Source organism: Microcaecilia unicolor, chromosome 1, assembly GCF_901765095.1.
Source record: "Microcaecilia unicolor chromosome 1, aMicUni1.1, whole genome shotgun sequence".
NCBI classification, from domain to species: Eukaryota; Metazoa; Chordata; class Amphibia; order Gymnophiona; family Siphonopidae; genus Microcaecilia; species Microcaecilia unicolor.
In genome coordinates, this window is record NC_044031.1 from 625342440 (window position 1) to 625362731 (window position 20292).

General features: G+C 45.4%; 1 protein-coding gene across 1 annotated transcript in view; it reads right to left on the reverse strand.

The window, feature by feature from the left end:
• LOC115481419 (oxysterol-binding protein 1-like) overlaps nucleotides 1-20292 on the reverse strand; it is a 194445-nt gene that overhangs the window by 155853 nt on the left and 18300 nt on the right. Inside the window, 1 exon segment of the mRNA XM_030220510.1 lies at nucleotides 8295-8503. Coding sequence (XP_030076370.1) covers nucleotides 8295-8503 — 209 coding nt within the window.

A 20292-nucleotide genomic window follows, 5' to 3' on the forward strand; every position in this document is an offset into this window, starting at 1 on the left:
CTCAGAGCACCTTTTTGTAAATTAGACGTGATTGAAACAGATTTAGATAAAAAAGAGAAATTAGGTCTTACCTGATAATTTTCTTTCCATTAGTCCTTCCCACTATTCCAGAACCTGTGGAGATAGAGAACTTCAAACCGAGCCGAGACATATCTCTCTTGGCATCCAATCCAGCTCCTCAGTATTTACGTAGACAAGCAGTAAGGGAAAACTCAGAACAAGCACAACAACCATAAACAACTCGTTAACTTAACACTAACCAGATGAGCAAACATGTGTGGACCTCTCACATCTCTGGACAACCTATAGAGAACAAGAGATATACAGGAAGTACCACGCAAAGTGACAGTCGTTATTTGACCCATTACTTCGCACTGACTAAACATCTCAGAAACCTCAGCTGGGCCTCTGGAATAATGGGAAGGATTAATGGTTAAGCTAAAACCTGTGAGATGCTCAAAAGCAATCCCTAAAATGGGTGGGATCCTGGTGTTGCCACCCTGAGGGCCAAAGCCTCAAAACTGGCTTCCGAGCGTGCCACAACATCCACCCTTCGTGATTGGCAAAGATATGCAGAATCAACCACATCGCCGCCTTGCAAATATCCACCAGAGACAGTAAGGTAATATCTGCCCAGGATGTCACATCGTATAATGAGACCTGCAAGGCCCAAGGAGTCTGCTTCCCCCACAAGCAAACAAACTGACATGACAGTCTCCTTCAGCCAACTAGCAATAGTGGGCTTGGAAACAATGAGGGCAGTTAACAAAAGCAGAACAGACTCAGTAATATAAACTTGAAAGCCTTTATTCATCAAACAACTCCGACATTGGCCTTGTTTTGTCCATGCAAGGGCTGCATCAGAGGCTAGAAGGTACCAAGTGGTATTCAAGAATACCTCACCATCTTGGTAAAACAGCACACTCCAGAAGACGGCAGATTTTCACAGCATTCCTGTACCGCTCAAAAACTGCCAGGAAAGCTGTGTGAGAGGCTGTCATCTTCTGGAATAGTGAATGATACATACCTGTAGCAGGTGTTCTCCTCGAGGACAGCAGGCTGATTGTTCTCACGACTGGGTTGACGTCCACGGCAGCCCCCACCAACCGGAACAAAACTTCGCGGGCGGTCCCGCAAGCAGGGCACGCCCACCGCGCATGCGCGGCCGTCTTCCCGCCCGTGCGTGACGTTCCCGCTCAGTTGAATGACAAACAAAAATGATGAAACGCAACTCCAAGGGAGGGAGGGGTAGGTGAGAACAATCAGCCTGCTGTCCTCGGAGAACACCTGCTACAGGTATGTATTATTCACTTTCTCCGAGGACAAGCAGGCTGCTTCTTCTCACGACTGGGGTATCCCTAGCTCTCAGGCTCACTCAAAACAAGAACACAGGTCAATTGAACCTCGCAACGGCGAGGGTATAACAGAAATTGACCTACGAAGAACAACTAACTGAGAGTGCAGCCTGACCAGAATAAATTCGGGTCCTGGAGGGTGGAGTTGGATTTACACCCCAAACAGATTCTGCAGCACCGACTGCCCGAACCGACTGTCGCATCGGGTATCCTGCTGGAGGCAGTAATGTGATGTGAATGTGTGGACAGATGACCACGTCGCAGCCTTGCAAATCTGGGGAAGCGGCCTTCAACGTGCTCAAGAAGAATTGGGACATCATGAAAACTCATCTTCTATTTGTTGATCATCATCTCAGAATGGCATTTTCTCAATCCAGTGATCTGAAGGAAATATTAAGTCTAGCTCATTTATCTGCAGCCACATCAGACGCCCAATGAAGAATCACCAGTTAGAAACACTTTAAATGTGGTAAAGTGAGATGTAAGACATATCTAATTACTGTGCAGACAACTAACTTTCACAATCCCATAGACAACAAATTATACAATCTGAAACATCGCACCACGTGCCTTCCAGATCATGTAGTATATCTGATACGTTGCCCATGTAATAAGATTTACATTGGTAAGATAAAGAGATAACTGCATATGCGCATCACAGAACACCGATCAAGGATTATGAGGCAAGCTATACGAGCACCGTTAGTACAGCATTGTGTGTCACAATCCCACAATTTCAATGACCTAGAGTGTTTAGGAATAGACCACATAGTTCCCTCATCCTGGGGCAGCAATGTAGACAGGAAGCTGTTGCAGAGAGAATTGTTTTGGATATACCGTCTACAAACAGTGGAGCCCCAGGGTCTTAATACCACTATGCATTGGGAATGTTTCATGTGAACCGAGAAGCAATTTTTGTTTGCAGCTCCGGCAACTTCCACCATGTGATTTCCATTTCCGGTAACAAGGTAATAAACAGTGTTGCCACTATCATTGTTTAGTCTTGGTGGCAATAATGAAGGACACACAAGCAGGTAATGAACCTGACGAACCCAGACGAAGCCCTATATAAAGGGTTCAGTTCACCAAAAGGCAGAATGACTTTTTGTGATTTTATTTTTTTGTAGGCACACATTGGTGCAAGTCCCTTGAAAAAGCAGCAGCGAAACTGGTGCCTCTCGGGATCAGCCATACTTTCAGTTAAGTGTGACCATCATTGATGTGTGCATGCTCAGTCGCTGAACTTTATGTTTGTGTCCTGCCTCAGTATACCTTTCATAAAGTAAAGGGCGGAATTCCTTAATAATGATTTAGGATTAAGAAAGAACAGAATAAAAAAGAAAAAAAGAAAAATTACTATTAAAAAATACCATAAATGTCCACATAAATGCAGAAGTAGGCAAGGAGGGGTTTTTTTAGTCAGTGATGATCTGAAATCACAGACGAGATTTCCATATGTTTGAAGATGCTATTAAGCAGTGTATCCTGGTGACTATTGAGACCATTTCCCCCATTACAACAAAACACATTGTATACCTTTGTGAACACAGTGTCTACTTTTTAGTTCACCATTCCCAGGGCAAGGAGTGACTTCCCAATGTATCTCGATAGCAAACTATGGACACTTCCTCCAGGAACTTGTCCAAACCTTTTTTTAAGAATCAAATACGTTAACAGCTGTTACCACATCTTCCAGCAGAGAGTTCCAGAGCTTAACAATTGAGTGAAAAAATGTTTCCTTTTACTTCCATGTAACTTTGTGTCCTTTAGTCTTTGTACTTTGTGAAAGAGTAAAAAAAAAAAAAAATCAAGTCACTACTACTCATTCTACACCACTCAGGATTTTGTAGGCCTAAACCATATCACCCCTCAGCTGTCTCTTTTCCAAGCTAAAGAGCCCTAACCTCTTTAGCCTTTCCTCATATGAGAGCAGTTCCATCCCTTTATCGTTTTGGTCGCTCTTCTTTGAACCTTTTCTAATTCCACTATATATATATATTTTTTTTTAATATGGCTACCACAACAGAACACAGTACTCTTGATGATACAGAGGCATTAAGTACATAAGTATTGCCACACTGGGACAGACCGAAGATCTATCAAGCCCAGCATCCTGTTTCCAACAGTGGCCAATCCAGGTCACAAGTACCTAGCAAGATCCCAAAACAGTACAATATATTTTATGCTGGTTATTCTAGAAATAAGCAGTGGATTTTTCCCCAAGCCCATTTTAATAATGGTCTATGGACTTTTCCTTTAGGAAGACATCCAAACCTTTTTAAACCCCACTAATACAACGGCTTTTACTACAATCTTTGGCAACGAATTCCAGAGTTTAATTACAACATTCAGTGAGGAAATATTTTCTCTGTTTCATTTTAAATTTACTACTTTGTAGCTTCATTGCATGCCCCCTAGCCCTAGTATTTTTGGAAAGAGTAAACAAGCGATTCACATCTACCTGTTCCACTCTGCTCATTATTTTATAGACCTCTATCATATCTCCCCTCAGTCGTTTTTTCTGCAAGCTGAAGAGCCCTAGCCACTTCAGCCTTTCCTCATAGGGAAATTGTCCCATCCTCTTTATCATTTTCGTCGCCCTTCTCTGTACCCTTTCTAATTCCACTATATCTTTTTTTAATGCAGTGAACAGAATTGAACACAATATTCGAGGTGCGGTCGCACCATGGACCAATACAAAAGAATTATAACATCCTCATTTTTGTTTTCCTTTCCTAATAATACCTAACATTCCATTTGCTTTCTTAGCCACCGCTGCACACCGAGCAGAGGGTTTTAATGTATCATCAACGATGAAACCTGGATCCCTTTCCTGGTCGGTGACGCCTAATGTGGAACCTTGCATTACACATAATTATAATTCGGGTTCCTCTTTCCCACTTGCATTACTTTGCGCTTGCTCACACATTATCTGCCATTTAGTTGCCCAGTCTCCCTGTCTCGTAAAGTCCTCTTGCAATTTTTCACAATCCTCTTGAGATTTAACAACTTTGAATAACTTTGTGTCGTCAGCAAATTTAATTACTTCACTAGCTCCTCCGATCTCTAGATCATTTATAAATATGTTAAAAAGCAATAGTCCCAGCACAGACTCATGGGGAACCCCAATATCTACCCTTCTCCATTGAGAATACTGACCATTTAACCCTACTCTCTGTTTTCTATCTTATGGTATTCTTGGTCTTATCTACCGTTCCTTTCCCAATAATTCCTAGCATCACGTTTGCTTTTTTTGGCTGCCGCCACACACTGGACAGAAGATTTAAGTGTATTATCTAAAATGACACCTAGATCTTTTTCTTGGGTGCTGACTCCCCAAGATGGACCCCAGCATCAGCTAACTATGAGAGGGAACATACGACACTTCAGAAATTTGAAAACAGATTTGAAAACATTCCTTTTCTGGGACGCCTATGGTTAGAACTGTTGAGTAACATATACAGATTTTTTTTCTCGGAGATGGGTCTGGAATGCAGCATATCCTTCCTTTGTAGCTCCACCGCTATCCTATCAATATTGTAGTTCTGTCCCTATCCCTTTGTGTCTGGTCTTTGTTTACTTCCTTTTTTATTTTTCTACTTTTTAGTATGAAAGCCGTCCAGATGTGACTGGCAATGGGTGGGGTAGTAAAACCATAATAAACTTGAAACTTGATATAAATTGTTCTTCCCAATGTGCATCACTTTGCATTTGCCCACATTAAATTTTGTCTGCCAATTGGATGCCCAGTCTTCCGATTTCCTAAGTTCTTCCTGCAATTTTTCACAGATCCCATGTGTTTTAACAAACTTGAACAGTTTAGTGTCATCTCCAAATTTAATTACCTAACTCATTGTTCCGATTTCCAGATCATTTATAAATATGTTAAATAGCACCGGTCCCAGTACAGGTTCCTGCAGCACTCAACTATTCACCCTTCTCTATCGAGAAAATACCCTCCGTTTTCTGTCCAATAACTAATATCCACAACAGAACACTGCCTCCTATCCCATGACTTTTTAATTTTCTCAGGAGTCTCTCATGAGGATCTCTGTCAAAAGCTTTCTGAAAATCTAGATACACTACATCAATCTGCTCATCTTTATCCATGTTTATTCAGCCATCAAAGAAATGAAATAAATTGGTGAGGCAAGACTTCCCTTGGCTGAAACCATGCTGACTCTGTCCCATTAAACCATGTTTTATCTATGTGTTCCGTAACTTTATAAACAGTTTCCACTATTTTACCTGGCACTGACATCCTACCGGTCTGTATTTCCCAGATCACCCCTGGAACCCTTTTTAAAAACTAGCGCTACATTGGCCACCCTACAATCTTTAGTACTAAGGATGATTTTAACAACCGGTTATAGATTAACAGCAGATCAGCAATTTCATGTTTGAGTTCTTTCAGTACTCTTGGACGCATGCCATCCGGTCCAAGCGATTTACTACTCTTTAATTTGTCAATTTGGCTCAGTACGTCTTCCAGGTTCACCAAGATTTCTTTTAGTTCCTCTGCATCACCACCCTTGAAAACCATTTCTGGTACAAGTAGATCCTCTTATATCTTCTTCCATAAAGACAGAAACAAAGAATTAATTCAGTCTCTCTGCTAAGAACTTGTCCTCCCTGAGTGCCCCTTCTGCTCCTTCATGATCTAACAGTAAGTAAGCTTGGAGACCTGAATTGACAACATTACAATAGTCCAAGCGGGTTGCAACAAGTGAACAGAGATAGGAAGCACAGGCAGAGTCATGAATTTAATTGCAGAGCAACTGGATAAATCAAAGACAGAAAAAGCAGGTCCGGACGAGATGTGTGAGTCAAAGCACAACTGGGAGCCTACAGTAACACCAAGGTAGCACATAGAAGTCACAAGAGTGATCCTAGAATTCCTCCAAACAGAAGAGATGTTTGGGTTTGACCTATAGCCAGTTACCCTGAGACCTACATTCTTATCTGGGTTGAGGATGAGTGTTAGAAGATAACCTAACCTGAAAGGTATGGCCTCAGCCATCTCACAGACAAAGCCAGGAAAAGATATACTTTCTGGAGGAGACCTATGTCTCTCAGATGGAATGCCATAGGATTCCTCTGCTGAGAGGTCCTGTGGGTCCTGATCCATCTCCCAGGAGAGGTCCAAGTCAGACTTTGTAGTACTGCTCACGAGAAATACATGGAAGAGAGTGTAGACCAGAGTGTCAGCTCTGCATCAAGGTACGCTGAGGCAGATGAGTCTCCAAAGTTGGAGAAAGTTCCTCTGCCTATGTTAACGCATGCATCGGTTAGGGTCATACTGTTCTGAATGGTTGACATCGAGCAGGCATGCGGGACCTCTCCCGTGACCATCTCTCTAATATATATATACAGGTTTGGCTGAGGTTGGAGCAAGCACCTCGTAAGCCTGTATAGACTTAGAATGCAGTAGCCCTGAAAGCTTCTCCATGAACACAGCCCAGATTTCCTCATGAAGAGTAGGCGTCGGTACCTGCTGAGAAAGCGGTGTGGATGCAGCCCGAGTTATAGCCTTTTGCAGGCGTAGGAGATTCCAAAGACCTTGAAGGCTCTCAATGAGAAACTAGTTGGAGAGGAGAGCAGTCACTACAGCATGGACGCTTCCCATGCATCGAGGATGTCGATGCAGGAGAGGTGTGGGCAGAGTGCCTGGAGGGAGAATGATGGCGATTGTTCTTAGGCTTTTCATGCTGCAGGTCCCTCAATGCACACAGCACCAACGACGAGGACATTGTCCTTATGGGTATGCAGTACCAAGTCCAATTTCAAACCTTCTCAATGTTGTGTCAGTGCACCCGATGTCGAAGCAGACACCAATGCAGGTTCCACATCGAGTACAGATTTCCCTACCATGCTTGATGCCAATGTCTATGCAGAACCAAAAAGATTTTCAAGCTGGACTCTGCGGGCTTTAAGGGTTGCAGCCTCGCTTACATGCATGGGCAGAGGCTACACTATATGTCTCGGTGCTCTGGATCAAACAACTAAACACACCAGTTATGGGGGTCTGTGCCTGAAATAGTCCTATTGAATCGAGTACACTTCTTTAAAGCCACTCAGCACCCTCATTGACAGGGAGGGAAAAAATGGCTGACGCTAGGTCAAAAGGTTCTATGGCCCAGGGAGCTTGAGCAGTCGTGTTTCTGAAAATGGTTGATGCTTCCCGGGCAAAAGAAGGGCTCAGAGGGCCCAAAAGGCCTAAAATTGAAAAACTGAAAAATAATGTAAAAAAATGTATGAAAATATCAAAACAAAATGTACCAAAAAAGGGAAGGTATCAAAAAGGCAAAAGTTTGGCGTACTAAGAAGAGATTAAAAAAGCAACCTCTGCTCCACGGAAAGCGATAGACTGCTGGTCCTGCACACAAGCATCAGGTGAGAAGGCAATCGTGCATGCGCAGTGGGGGCACTGCCTCAAAGATTTAACGTGACAGTTCACTATGGCAGTGTCCACACCAGGCTCCATGGGTGACGTCACCCACGTATTATGCCTGCTTTTCCTCGGAGAAAGTATGTTTTAATAAATCATTTACACCAGCTATAGGGCTAGTGTAATGATTACACCTTAAAAATGATGGTGCGTTTTCAGCCACTTACTCTAGTATTTTGTAGGCACTTTTCTTTATAAAATAAACTTGAAATACTGTAGGCATAGTTTTACTGCTTTAAACTAAGATGCCTCATTATAAAATTCCCTCTAAATGTCCAAGTCTTGCGCAGTAGCTAAATGCTTCCATATTTGCTTCTCATCATTACACTATTATAATGCCATTTAAACACAGTTCTGTTCTGAAGAGCAAGACTAATTCACTACCAAGAGGTATCTTGGAAGCAGATATAGCAGGAATCGAGAATCAAGGAGAATCCTAGCAATATAACTGGGGTTGCACACCCCGTTCCCTTAGTATCCTGTATTCTTACCTGATTCTGCCTGCATCTTGACAGCTTTGGCTTTGGCTAATTCCAGGGCAGTGACCCAGCGCTGCCTCTCTACCTCTGAGCTAGCTTTCAAGTGGTATGTCTGAGCTCCTCCATTGGAGATGATGAAGTTACACGAGTCTTCTACAGTAATATTAGCAGTGGCCAGGTTGATTGTTCCTCGACATGTGTGGCGCATCTCAGCCTTTGATCTGTAATGGAACATTAAAGGATGACACTTAGATCAAACAGGATAACTATATAAACAGAGGCTGTGAAAGGATAGGGGTGGGATGGGTTAAGTTGGGTTGGGTTGGTGTGGAGGGAGGTTGGGTTTGTAGAACTAGAGGTGATAGTATATGTTTAGCTTAAGGATTTTCGTTGTCCCCTAGTTTGACATCTGTATAAGTTATTTTGATCACAGATTGTGTGTCTGTACAGAATATTTGCATTTCATTTCTTGGATGATTAGTCTATTACTGGGGTTGTCAATAGTTTTCTGAGTACTATCAGGATGGGGTGGAAAATTTGTAAAATATCTGATGACAAATTGCTTTTCGTTTTTTCTGTTGTACGTGCCCCATATGTATGGTTGTATGTACTTCTTGATATGGTCATCAATAAAAATGTTGAATGATAAACAGAGGCTGTGAAAAAGAAACTCTACTGCACCAAGGTTCATCTTTTGACTGAGGACCTCAGGATAAAATCTTTCAGCTCTTGTTACAGCAATACTACCAAGAATATAGTAAGATATATGATGGCAGAAGACTGTCTCTATCCAGTCTGCTGACCCTGGTAAGGATACATCCCAGTTCACAGTCACAGAGTGATCACTTAGCATCTTAGCCAATATTAAGGGCAGTGTCTTCCTCCATTGCACTTCATATTGGTTAGAAAAGCATACAAGATAGCCACTTCATTTTCTCTGGCACACACCTCAACACAAGATAAAATAAAAGGTACTGCCACTTACTAATACAATAGCTGTCTAAGGACAGAGAGTGGATAAGCCAATTCCAGTTTAGATTTAACCACTAGAAATTAAAAGCTTTGTAGACAGATGAAGTTTCACCAAACTCCTATGTCAAACTTAAAAGAAACAACGTACTACTACTAATCATATCTATAGCACAATTAGATGCACATGGCACTGTCCACAAAACACATGAGACAGTCCCTGCTCAACAGAGCTTACAATCTATTTATTTGTTGCATTTGTATCCCACATTTTCCCACCTATTTGCAGGCTCAATGTGGCTTACAATGTTCCGTCATCAACACAAATAGAACAAATAAGCTCACAGTGCGCCTGAAGGCGTTACATGTGAGGACAGGGGCCAGAGAAAAGCACACAGAGTGCGGGCATCACGGGTGAGGGAAGGAGACGGAGAAGGGCGGAAAGTGTGTGAGCGAGCAGCGCGAGTGGGGTTACGAGAGGAAGAAGGGCGCAAAGTGCAGGTGCGGGCATCGCGAATGAGGGCAGAGGATAGAGAAAGGTGCATAGTGCATGTTTGTGTGTCGCGGGTGAGGGAAGGGGATGTAGAAAGGCGCACAGTGCGTGTGCAGGCATCGAGAGTGAGGTAGGACCCGAAGAAAGGCACCCACTGCATATGCGGCATCACAGGTGAGAGCAGGAGATGGAGAAGGGAGCACAGTGCATGTGTGTGCGTCGCAGGTGAGGGGGAGGGGCTGGAGAAAGGCATATAGTGCGTGTCTGTCATGGTTGAGGGGGGGCAGGAGAAAGGTGGATACTGTGTGTGTGTGTCACAGTTGAGGGGAAGGGCTGGAGAAAGTCAGATAGTTGTAAGTATATGTGTCATGGTTGAGGGAAGAAACTGGAAAAGGGTGGATTGATTGTGTGTGTGTGTGTGTCACGGTTGAGGAGAGGGGCTGGACAAGATGGCTAATGTATGTGTGTGTGTGTGTGTGTCACGGTTGAGGGGAGGGGATGGAGAAGATGGATAATGTATGTGTATGTGTCAGTCACAGTTGAGGGGAGGGGATGGAGAAAGGCAGATAGTGTGTATGATGGTTGAGGGGAGGTGCTGGAGAATGGAGGAGTGTGTGTGTGTCACGGTTGAGGGGAGGGGCTGGAGAAAGGCAGAAAATGTGTGAGTAGTTTGTGTGTGTCTGATGGTTGAGGGGAGGGGATGGAGAAAGGCGGATAGTGTGTTTGTGTGAGTGTGTCACGCTTGAGGGGATGCAGGGCCGTGCCTAGGGTCTCTGGTGCCCCCCTGCAGACTATCAGTTGGCGCCCCCCCCCCCCCCCCCTCCGTCTAGCAGAGCAGAAACAGAAGGGAGCAGGCAAGTAAGCCGGACCTCAGGAAAAAATAGCACTGTATGTATCCCTCATTGATAAGTCTCTGACTCTAAAGTTTAGCAATTTCATTAAAGCAAAATATATTTTCATAACACTTCAAAGATTTCCAACTCAAAATAGGAATGCTAATTCAAAATGTGAGCAAAGTCCTCTTAGTTTCCAAAGATTCTTTTTCTAATCTCCTTTGCACCAAAGGATATAATTCAGATCAAACATTTGTCTCTGATCAACTATCTCAGATCAAATATTTATTTCAGATCAAATATTAAGGTTTCCTTGCTTACAGTCACTTAAATCTACCCAGCCTTTATATAGCTTATAGGATTTAAACACTCTTAAACTGAAATTCACCCTTTTCTATTCTTCATAAACTTCAAGTAATCCTGAAATATTCAGATCCTTTTTCACTAGAGAAACCTCAAACTTCAATCTCCATCAACCTCTTTTCATTCATATTTTCTCATTTACCACATAATCTGGCACTCTTTTATAATTTCAGTCAACAAACACAGGAACTCACAGCTGCATGTCTCTCTTGGCCAAACCCACAGTCAGTTGCTGTCTCACTCTGTTCCCTTCTGCAGATTTCTAACAGAAGCTGATCATCCAATCAGAGAGCTGTATTTGAATGTAGATTAACATACAGACACTGTAATGGGAATTTTTAGTGAAAAACACTAGATAAACCCTTCATTTTTGGACCAAACTTCACACTTTTGATCAGAGCCATGCCCTAACATTAAGGCTGTGAACACTTCCATCATTTTTTATTCATAAATATGCAAATAACCTCCCAAAAACGGACTAATTTGCATATGATTTAAACAAATCTGAGCATATGACAACCAAGTACAGACTCTCAGCACCTGAATTCTGCAATTAGATTTAATACAAATACTTTTAAAACTTATTTTTAGCACTTTTAAAATTTCAGGTTCTCTTTAATTTAAATGCTGTTCAAGCTCTTAAGCTCACCCTGAGTGAGGAGTTAGCCCCAAACCACAGCATATATAGCAATCTGGTTGCAGTCTCTCAAATAACTTGAAGAGCCTGCCTGCCTCAGTGAATACTGCTGTGTTGCTTTCACTTCCTGCTTTCACTTCCGGTTTGCCATGAAAAGGAGGGCAGGTGTGATCGCAACTTCAGGTAAAAGATTTTGCAAGTGAGTGGAAGGCAGGGACCACAAGGCAGCAGGGCCCCTCGAAGGCCCCTGCCTTGCTTACCCCGCTTACTGCATTGGCACGGCCCTGAGGGGATGGGCTGCAGAAAGGCGGATTATCTGTGTCACAGTTGAGAGGCGGGGCGGGAGAAAGGTGGTTAGTTAGTGTATATGAAGGTGTGTATCACAGTTGAGGGGAAGGGCTGGAGAAAGATGCAGTGTGTGTCTCTGTCACAGTTGAGGGGAGGGACTGGAAAAATGTGGAGTGTATGTGTCTCACAGTTGAGGAGAGGGGTTTGAGAAAGGTGGTGTGTGTGTGCCTGTCACAGTTGAGGGGAGGGGCTGGAGAAAGGTGGTGTGTGTGTGCCTGTCACAGTTGAGGGGAGGGGCTGGAGAAAGGTGGAGTGTGTGTGCGTATCTTTGTCACAGTTGAGGGAAGGGGCTTGAGAAAGGTTGTGTGTTTGTGTGAGTGTATGTGTGTCACACTTGAGGGGAGGGGCAGAAGGTGTAGTGTGCGCCTGTGTCTATGTCAAAGTTGAGGGAAGGGGCTGGAGAAAGGTGGAGACTAGTGTGTGTGAGTCAGGGTTGAGGAGAAAAGCTGGAGAAAAGTGGATGGTATGTGTGTGTGTGTCACGGTTGAGGGGAGGGGCTGGACAAAGGTGGATTGTGTGTGTGTGTGTGAGAGAGAGAGACGGTTCAGGAGAGGGGCTGAAGAAAGGTTGTGTGTGTGTGTGTGTGTGAGAGAGAGAGACGGTTCAGGAGAGGGGCTGAAGAAAGGTGGTTTTTGTGTGTGTGTGTGTGTGTGTGTGTGTGTGAGTAAGAGAGAGACAGACGGTTCAGGAGAGGGGTTGAAGGTGGTTTGTGTGTGTGTGTGTTTCACAGTTCAGGGAAGGAGTTGGAGAAAGGCAGATAAAATTTGAGTAGTGTGCATGTATCACAGTTGAGGGGAAGGGCTGGAGGAAGGCAGATTGTGTGTGTGTGTCACAGTTGAGTGGAGGGGCTGGAGAAAGGCAGATAATGTATGAGGTGTGTGTGAGTGACGGGAGGGGATCGAGAAAAGTGGATTTTGTGTGTGTGTCACAGTTGAGGGAAGGGGCTGGACAAAGGCAAGTGTGTGTGTAAGTGTGTGTGTGTGTTTGTGTCACAGATAAGGGAAGGGGCTGGAGAAAGACGGATAGTGTGTGTGTGTGTATCACAATTGAGGGAGAGGAGAATGGTGGAGTGTGTGTGTATGTCACAGGTGAGGGGAGGGGCTGGAGAAAGGTGGACTATATGTGTGAGTTAATGTACTACTACTACTTAACGTTTCTAAAGCGCTACTAGGGTTACGCAGCACTGTACAATTTAACATGGAAGGACAGTCCCTGCTCAAGGAGCTTACAATCTAAAAGAAAGGTGTACAATCTAAAGACAAGTGTACAATCTAAAAGACAAGTGTAGAGTCAATCTGATAGGGCATACTATATTTCTCGAAAGGTTAGGTGCCGAAACGAGGTGAGTTTTTAGCAGAGATTTGAAGATGGGTAGGGAGGGGGCTTGGCGTAGGGGTTGAGGAAGATTGTTCCAGGCATAGGGTGAGGCAAGGCAGAATGAGCGGAGCCTGGAGTTGGCAGTGGTGGAGAAGGGAACTGAAAGGAGGGATTTGTCCTGTGAGCGGAGGTTACGGGCAGGAACATAGGGGGAGATGAGGGTAGAGAGGTAGTGAGGAGCAGCAGACTGGGTGCATTTGTAGGTAAGGAGGAGAAGCTTGAATTGTATGCGGTATCTGATCGGAAGCCAGTGAAGTGACTTGAGGAGAGGGGTGATATGAGTATATCGGTTCTGGCGGAATATAAGACGTGCGGCAGCGTTCTGAACGGATTGAAGGGGGGATAGATGGCTAAGTGGGAGGCCGGTGAGGAGTAAGTTGCAGTAGTCAAGGCGAGAGGTAATGAGAGCGTGGACGAGAGTTCATGTGGTGTGCTCAGAGAGGAAAGGGCGAATTTTGCTGATGTTGAAGAGGAAGAAGCGACAGGTCTTGGCAGTCTGTTGGATATACGCAGAGAAGGAGAGGGAGGAGTCGAAGAGGACTCCGAGGTTGCGGGCAGATGGGATGGGGAGGATGAGGGTGTTATCAACTGAGATAGAGTGGAGGAAGAGGAGAAGTGGGTTTAGATGGAAAGACGAGGAGCTCGGTTTTGGACATATTCAGCTTCAGGTAGCGGTTGGACATCCAGGCAACAATGTCGGATAAGCAGGCCGATACCTTGGCCTGGGTCTCCACGGTGATGTCTGGTGTGGAGACATATAGCTGGGTGTCATCAGCATAAAGATAATACTGAAAACCATGAGATGAGATCAGTGAGCCTAGGGAAGAGGTGTAGATTGAGAAGAGAAGGGGTCCAAGGACAGATCCCTGGGGAACTCCAACAGATAGTGGGATGGGAGTGGAGGAAGATCCATGAGAGTGTACCCTGAAGGTGCGGTGGGAGAGATAAGAGGAGAACCAGGAGAGGACAGAGCCTTGGAACCCAAAAGAGGACAGTGTGGCAAGAAGTAAATCATGATTGACAGTGTCAAACGCGGCGGATAGATCGAGGAGGATGAGGATGGAATAGTGGCCTCTGGATTTGGCGAGGAGCAGGTCGTTGCAGACTTTAGAGAGTGCTGTTTCTGTCGAGTGTAGAGGGCGAAAACCGGATTGAAGTGGATCGAGGATGGCATGAGAGGAGAGAAAATCAAGGCAGCCGCTGTGAACGGCGCGCTCAAGTATTTTGGAGAGGAAGGGTAGGAGAGAGATGGGGCGGTAGTTGGAGGGGCAGGTAGGGTCAAGTGATGGTTTTTTTAGGAGAGGTGTGACTACGGCGTGCTTGAAGGTGTCAGGGACAGTTGCAGTGGAGAGAGAAAGGTTAAGGATGCGACAGATGGAGGGGATAACAGTATGGGAGATGGTGTTAAGTAGGTTGGTGGGGATGGGATCGGAGGAACAGGTGGTGCATTTCGAGGAGGAAAGAAGGCGGGAGGTTTCATCCTCGGTGATCTCAGGAAAGGAGGAGAAAGAGGCCTGGGTTGGTTGGTTGTGGGAGAGGGTTAAAGGGTGAAGAGGAGGTGGTGGCTTGGTAGTGAACTCAAGGTTGATCTTTTGCACCTTGTCGCGGAAGTAGTCAGCCAGTGATTGAGGAGAGAGTGAAGGGGGAGTGGGAGCGGGGGGCACTTGAAAAGGGAGTTAAGGGTGGTGAAGAGACGATGAGGGTTGGAGCTGAGAGAATTGGTCAATTGGGTGTAATAGTCCTGTTTTGCAAGGAATAGGGAGGAATGGAAGGAGGATAGCATGAATTTGTAGTGAAGGAAGTCTGAATGGGTACGAGATTTCCTCCAGAGGCGTTCAGCGGATCGGGTGCAGGAGCGAAGGTAACGGATGCAAGGGGTCAGCCAAGGCTGGGGATTAGTACGCTTTGTGGGATGGGAGGTGGATGGAGCGAGGGTGTCCAAAGCAGAGGAGAGAGTGGCATTGTAAGCGGAGACCGCTTTGTCTACAGTCTCAGAGGACATGATGGAGGGGAGGAGATTAGAGATACTAAAGGATAAAGTGGGGGGGTCAATAGCTTGGAGATTCCTGGAGGTGGTGGTTAAAGTTGGACGGGGCAGATGGGGGGTGAAGAAGTGTGAATGTGATCAAGTGATGATTGGAGAGAGGAAGAGCAGAAGCGTGGAAATTGGAGGGTGAGCCGGAGAAGAGGACGAGGTCAAGACAGTGGCCGTCACGGTGAGTTGGGGTGGTGGAGCACAGTTGGAGGTTGAAGAAGGATGTTAGGGTGAGGAACTTAGAAGCGTTAGGGTCGGATGGGTCATCAGCGTGTATGTTAAAGTCTCTGAGAATGAGGGACGGAGATGAGGGTTCAAGAAAGACGGAAAGCCAAGCATCAAAGTCGGTGAGGAAGGAAGAGAAGGATTTATCAGGGGGGCGGTAGATGACTGCGACTCTGAGTGGCAGCGGGTAGAATAGCCGGATGGAGTGGGTTTCAAAGGATGAGAAGCAGTGAGACTGCGGTAGGGGGAGGGGTTGGAAACTACAGGAGCGAGAGTAGTAGCCCAACGCCTCTACCGCGGCCAACTGGGCGGGGAGTGTGGGAGAAGAGATAACCTCCATGGCAGAGGCCCGCGACTGAGGCCGAGTCTTCCGGGGAGATCCAGGTTTCGGTTAGGGCGAGCAGTTGAAGGAAAGGGCTGGAGAAAGGTGGAGCGTGTGTGTGTGTGTCTATGTCACAGTTTAGGGAAAGGGCTGGAGAAAGGGGGAGCGTGTGTGTGTGTGTCTATGTCACAGTTGAGGGAAAGGGCTGGAGAAAGGGGGAGCGTGTGTGTGTGTGTCTATGTCACAGTTGAGGGAAAGGGCTGGAGAAAGGGGGAGCGTGTGTGTGTGTGTCTATGTCACAGTTGAGGGAAAGGGCTGGAGAAAGGGGGAGCGTGTGTGTGTGTGTCTATGTCACAGTTGAGGGAAAGGGCTGGAGAAAGGGGGAGCGTGTGTGTGTGTGTCTATGTCACAGTTGAGGGAAAGGGCTGGAGAAAAGTGGAGCGTGTGTGTGTGTGTCTATGTCACAATTGAGGGAAAGGGCTGGAGAAAGGTGGAGCGTGTGTGTGTGTGTCTATGTCACAGTTGAGGGAAAGGGCTGGAGAAAGGTGGAGCGTGTGCGTGTGTCTATGTCACAGTTGAGGGAAAGGGCTGGAGAAAGGTGGAGCGTGTGCGTGTGTGTGTGTCTATGTCACAGTTGAGGGAAAGGGCTGGAGAAAGGTGGAGTGTGTGTGTGTCTATGTTTAAATGACAGATGACATTTAATGTGAGCAAGTGCAAAGTGATACATGTGGGAAAGAGGAACCCGAACTATAGCTATGTAATGCAAGGTTTCATGTTAGGAGTCACTGACCAAGAAAGGGATCTCAGCGTTGTTGATGATACACTGAAACCCTCTGCTTAGTGTGCTGCAACAGCTAAGAAAGCAAATAGAATGTTAGATATTATTAAGACAGGAATGGAAAACAAAAGTGAGGATGTTATAATACTACTACTTATCATTTCTAATGCGCTACTAGACGTACGCAGCGCTGTACACTTGAACATGAAGAGACAGTCCCTGCTTGACAGAGCTTACAATCTAATTAGGACAGACAAACAGGACAAACAAGAGATAAGGGAATATTAAAGTGAGGATGATAAAAATAAGGGTTCTGAACAAGTGACTATGGGTTAGGAGTTAAAAGCAGCATAAAAAAGGTTTTGAAGACGGCCAGAGATGGAGCTTGACGTACCGGCTCAGGAAGTCTATTCCAGGCATATGGTGCAGCAAGATAAAAGGAACGGAGTCTGGAGTTAGCAGTGGAGGAGAAGGGTGCAGATAAGAGAGATTTACCCAGTGAACGGAGTTCCCGGGGAGGAATGTAGGAAGAGATGAGAGTGGAGAGGTACTGAGGAGCTGCAGAGTGAATGAACTTATAGGTCAATAAGAAGAGTTTGAACTGTATGTGGAAATGGATAGGAAGCCAGTGAAGTGACTTGAGGAGAGGGCTAATATGAGCATAATGACACTGGCGGAATATTAGTCGTGCAGCAGAATTTTGAACAGATTGAAGAGGAGAGAGATGGCTAAGTGGGAGACCTGTGAGAAGCAAGTTGCAATAGTCTAAGCGAGAGGTGGTAAGAGTGTGGATGAGGGTTCTGGTAGTGTGCTCAGAAAGGAAAGGGCGAATTTTGCTGATATTATAGAGAAAGAATCGACAGGTTTTAGCAGTCTGCTGAATATGTGCAGAGAAGGAGAGGGAGGAGTCGAAGATGACCCCAAGGTTACGAGCTGATGAAAAAGGAAGGATTAGAGTGTTATCCAGAGAAATAGAGACTGGAGGAGGAGGAGAGGTTGGTTTAGGGGGAAAGATGAGAAGCTCAGTCTTGGTCATGTTTAGTTTCAGATGGCGCTGAGACATCCAGGCAGCAATGTCAGACAGGCAGATCTGGGAGTCATCAGCGTAAAGATGATACTGAAAACCATGGGATGAGATCAGAGTATCAAGGGAAGAAGTATAGATGGAGAAAAGAAGAGGTCCCAGGACAGATCCCTGAGGTACACCAACTGACAGTGGGATAGAAGTAGAGGAGGATCCACTAGAGTATACACTAAAGGTACGCTGGGAGAGATAAGAAGAAAACCAGAAAAGAACAGAGCCCTGAAATCCAAGTGAGGACAGCATATCAAGGAGTAGGCTGTGATCAACAGTGTCAAAAGCAGCAGATAGATTGAGAAGGATGAGGATAGAATATAGATCTCTGGATCTGGCCAGGAACAGATTATTGGAGACTTTAGCTAGCGCTGTTTCAGTTGAATGAAGGGGGCGAAAGCCAGATTGAAGTGGATCAAGAATAGCTTGAGATGAAAGAAAGTCAAGGCAATGACGGTGAACAGCACAGTCAAGTATCTTGGATAGGAAAGGGAGGAGGGAGATGGGCGATAGTTGGAAGGACAGGTAGGGTCCAATGAAGGTTTTATACGGAGTGGTGTGACTACGGCATGTTTGAAAGCATCAGGAACAGTCGCAGTGGGCAGTGAAAGATTGAGGATATGGCAGATAAAAGGGATGACAGTAGGGGAGATAGTGTTAAGTAGATGGGTGGGAATAGGATCAGAGGAACAGGTAGTTTCGAGGAGGAAATAAGATGTGTAGTTTCCTCTTCAGTGATTTCAGAAAAGGAAGAAAAGGAGGAAGGGGTTGGAAGGTTGAGAGAATGGACTAAGGGAAGGAGAGGTGGAGGTGACCTGGTTAAGAATTCAAGTTTAATCTTCTGAACCTTATCATGAAAGAACTCAGTCAGAGTCTGGGGGAAAGTGAAGGGGGGGTTGGAGGTGAAGGCACTTTGAGCAGAGAGTTCAGTGTGGCAAAGAGACGTCGAGGGTTTGAGCCAAGAGAATTTGTCAACTGGATGTAATAGTCCTGTTTGGCAAGTAAAAGAGCAGACTGGAAGGAGGTCAGCAAGAATTTGAAATGTATGAAGTCAGCATGTGCACAGGATTTCAGCCAAAGGCGTTCGGCAGAAGGGGCACAGGAACGTAGAGGTCAGCCAAGCCTAGGGTTTGGTACGTTTTACAGAATGGGGAATGGGAGGAGCGAGAGTATCCAGAGCAGAGGACAGAATAGTATTATAGGAAGAGACAGCCTCATTGACAGACTTGGATAACATAGTGGTAGAGAAGAGATTTGAAACACTGAAGATTCCTAAATGTATTGGTTAAGATTGGACGGGACTGGGGAGGAGGGTGTTTAAGTGTGAAAGTTATCAGATGATGGTCAGAGAGGGGAAGAGTTGAGGCACAGAAACTGGAGAGTGAGCAGTTTGAGAAGAAGATAAGATTAAGACAGTGGCCATTCTGGTGAGTGGGGGCAGTGGAGCACAGTTGAAGATTGAAAGAGGATGTTAAAGCAAGAAACTGATAAGCATAAGAGTCAGAGGGATCATTAGCATGAATGTTAAAAATCGCAAAGAATGAGGGAAGGAGATGAAGGTTCAAGAAAGAAGGAAAGCCAAGCATCAAAGTCAGTGAGAAAGGAAGAAAGGGACTTATCAGGGGATCGATAAATGACTGCTACTCGGAGAGGCAGAGGAGCAAATAAACGGATGGAGTGGACTTCGAAGGAAGAAAAACAGTGAGACTGCGGTAGAAGAGGAGGTTGAAATCTACACGAGGGTAAAAGTAGCAGCCCGACACCACCTCCGCGGCCAACCGGGCAAGGAGTATGAGAGAAAAGATAACCTCCATGGCATAGGGCAGTGACTGAAGCAGAATCTTCAGGGTAAAGCCAAGTTTCAGTTAGGGCAAGCAGATGGAGAGTATGAGAGATAAAGAGGTCATGGATGTAGGAAGGTTTGTTACAGACAGAGCGGGCATTCCACAGAGCGCAACAGAAAGGCAGGGAAGGAGGGGGGGAGGAGAGGAACAGAAATTAGATTGGAGATATCACTGTGTGACCTGTACAAATAGGATGAGAGCTGATGTGGAGGACCAGGATTGGGATTAATGTCCCCAGCAGAGAGCAGAAGAAGGAGCAAGAGAGTACAGAGAAGAGTAGGAGAGGTACGACGACAGCAACAAAGGCAAGATGTACTCAGATAGAAAGGAGATGGATGAATGGAAGGAAGGAAATGCTGAAGGTTGAGAGCTGAGAAAAAGGAAGAGGAAAAAAGAGGTGGTGATATGATGAATACAGAGGGTGGACAATGTGTTCCTGCAGTGTACAGTGGTTTAAGATGGAGAAACAAATTAGGAAAGGACAGTACCAAGAAGAAAAAGTGTACTGGAGCCATAAGTAGTAACTAGGAGAAAAATAAATGAAAAGAGAAAAATGCCCCGCGCGCCATCAGGCGCTGGGCATCTAGAGCGGAGGCCCTGAGTGGATCTGAGTGGACCTGGGAGTCACCCTGGAGAAGGCTGTAAAGAATATGCAGATGAGCTGCAAGTCCTCCACAGCACCTGAAAGGCAGCCGGTGGTAGAGCTGGGCA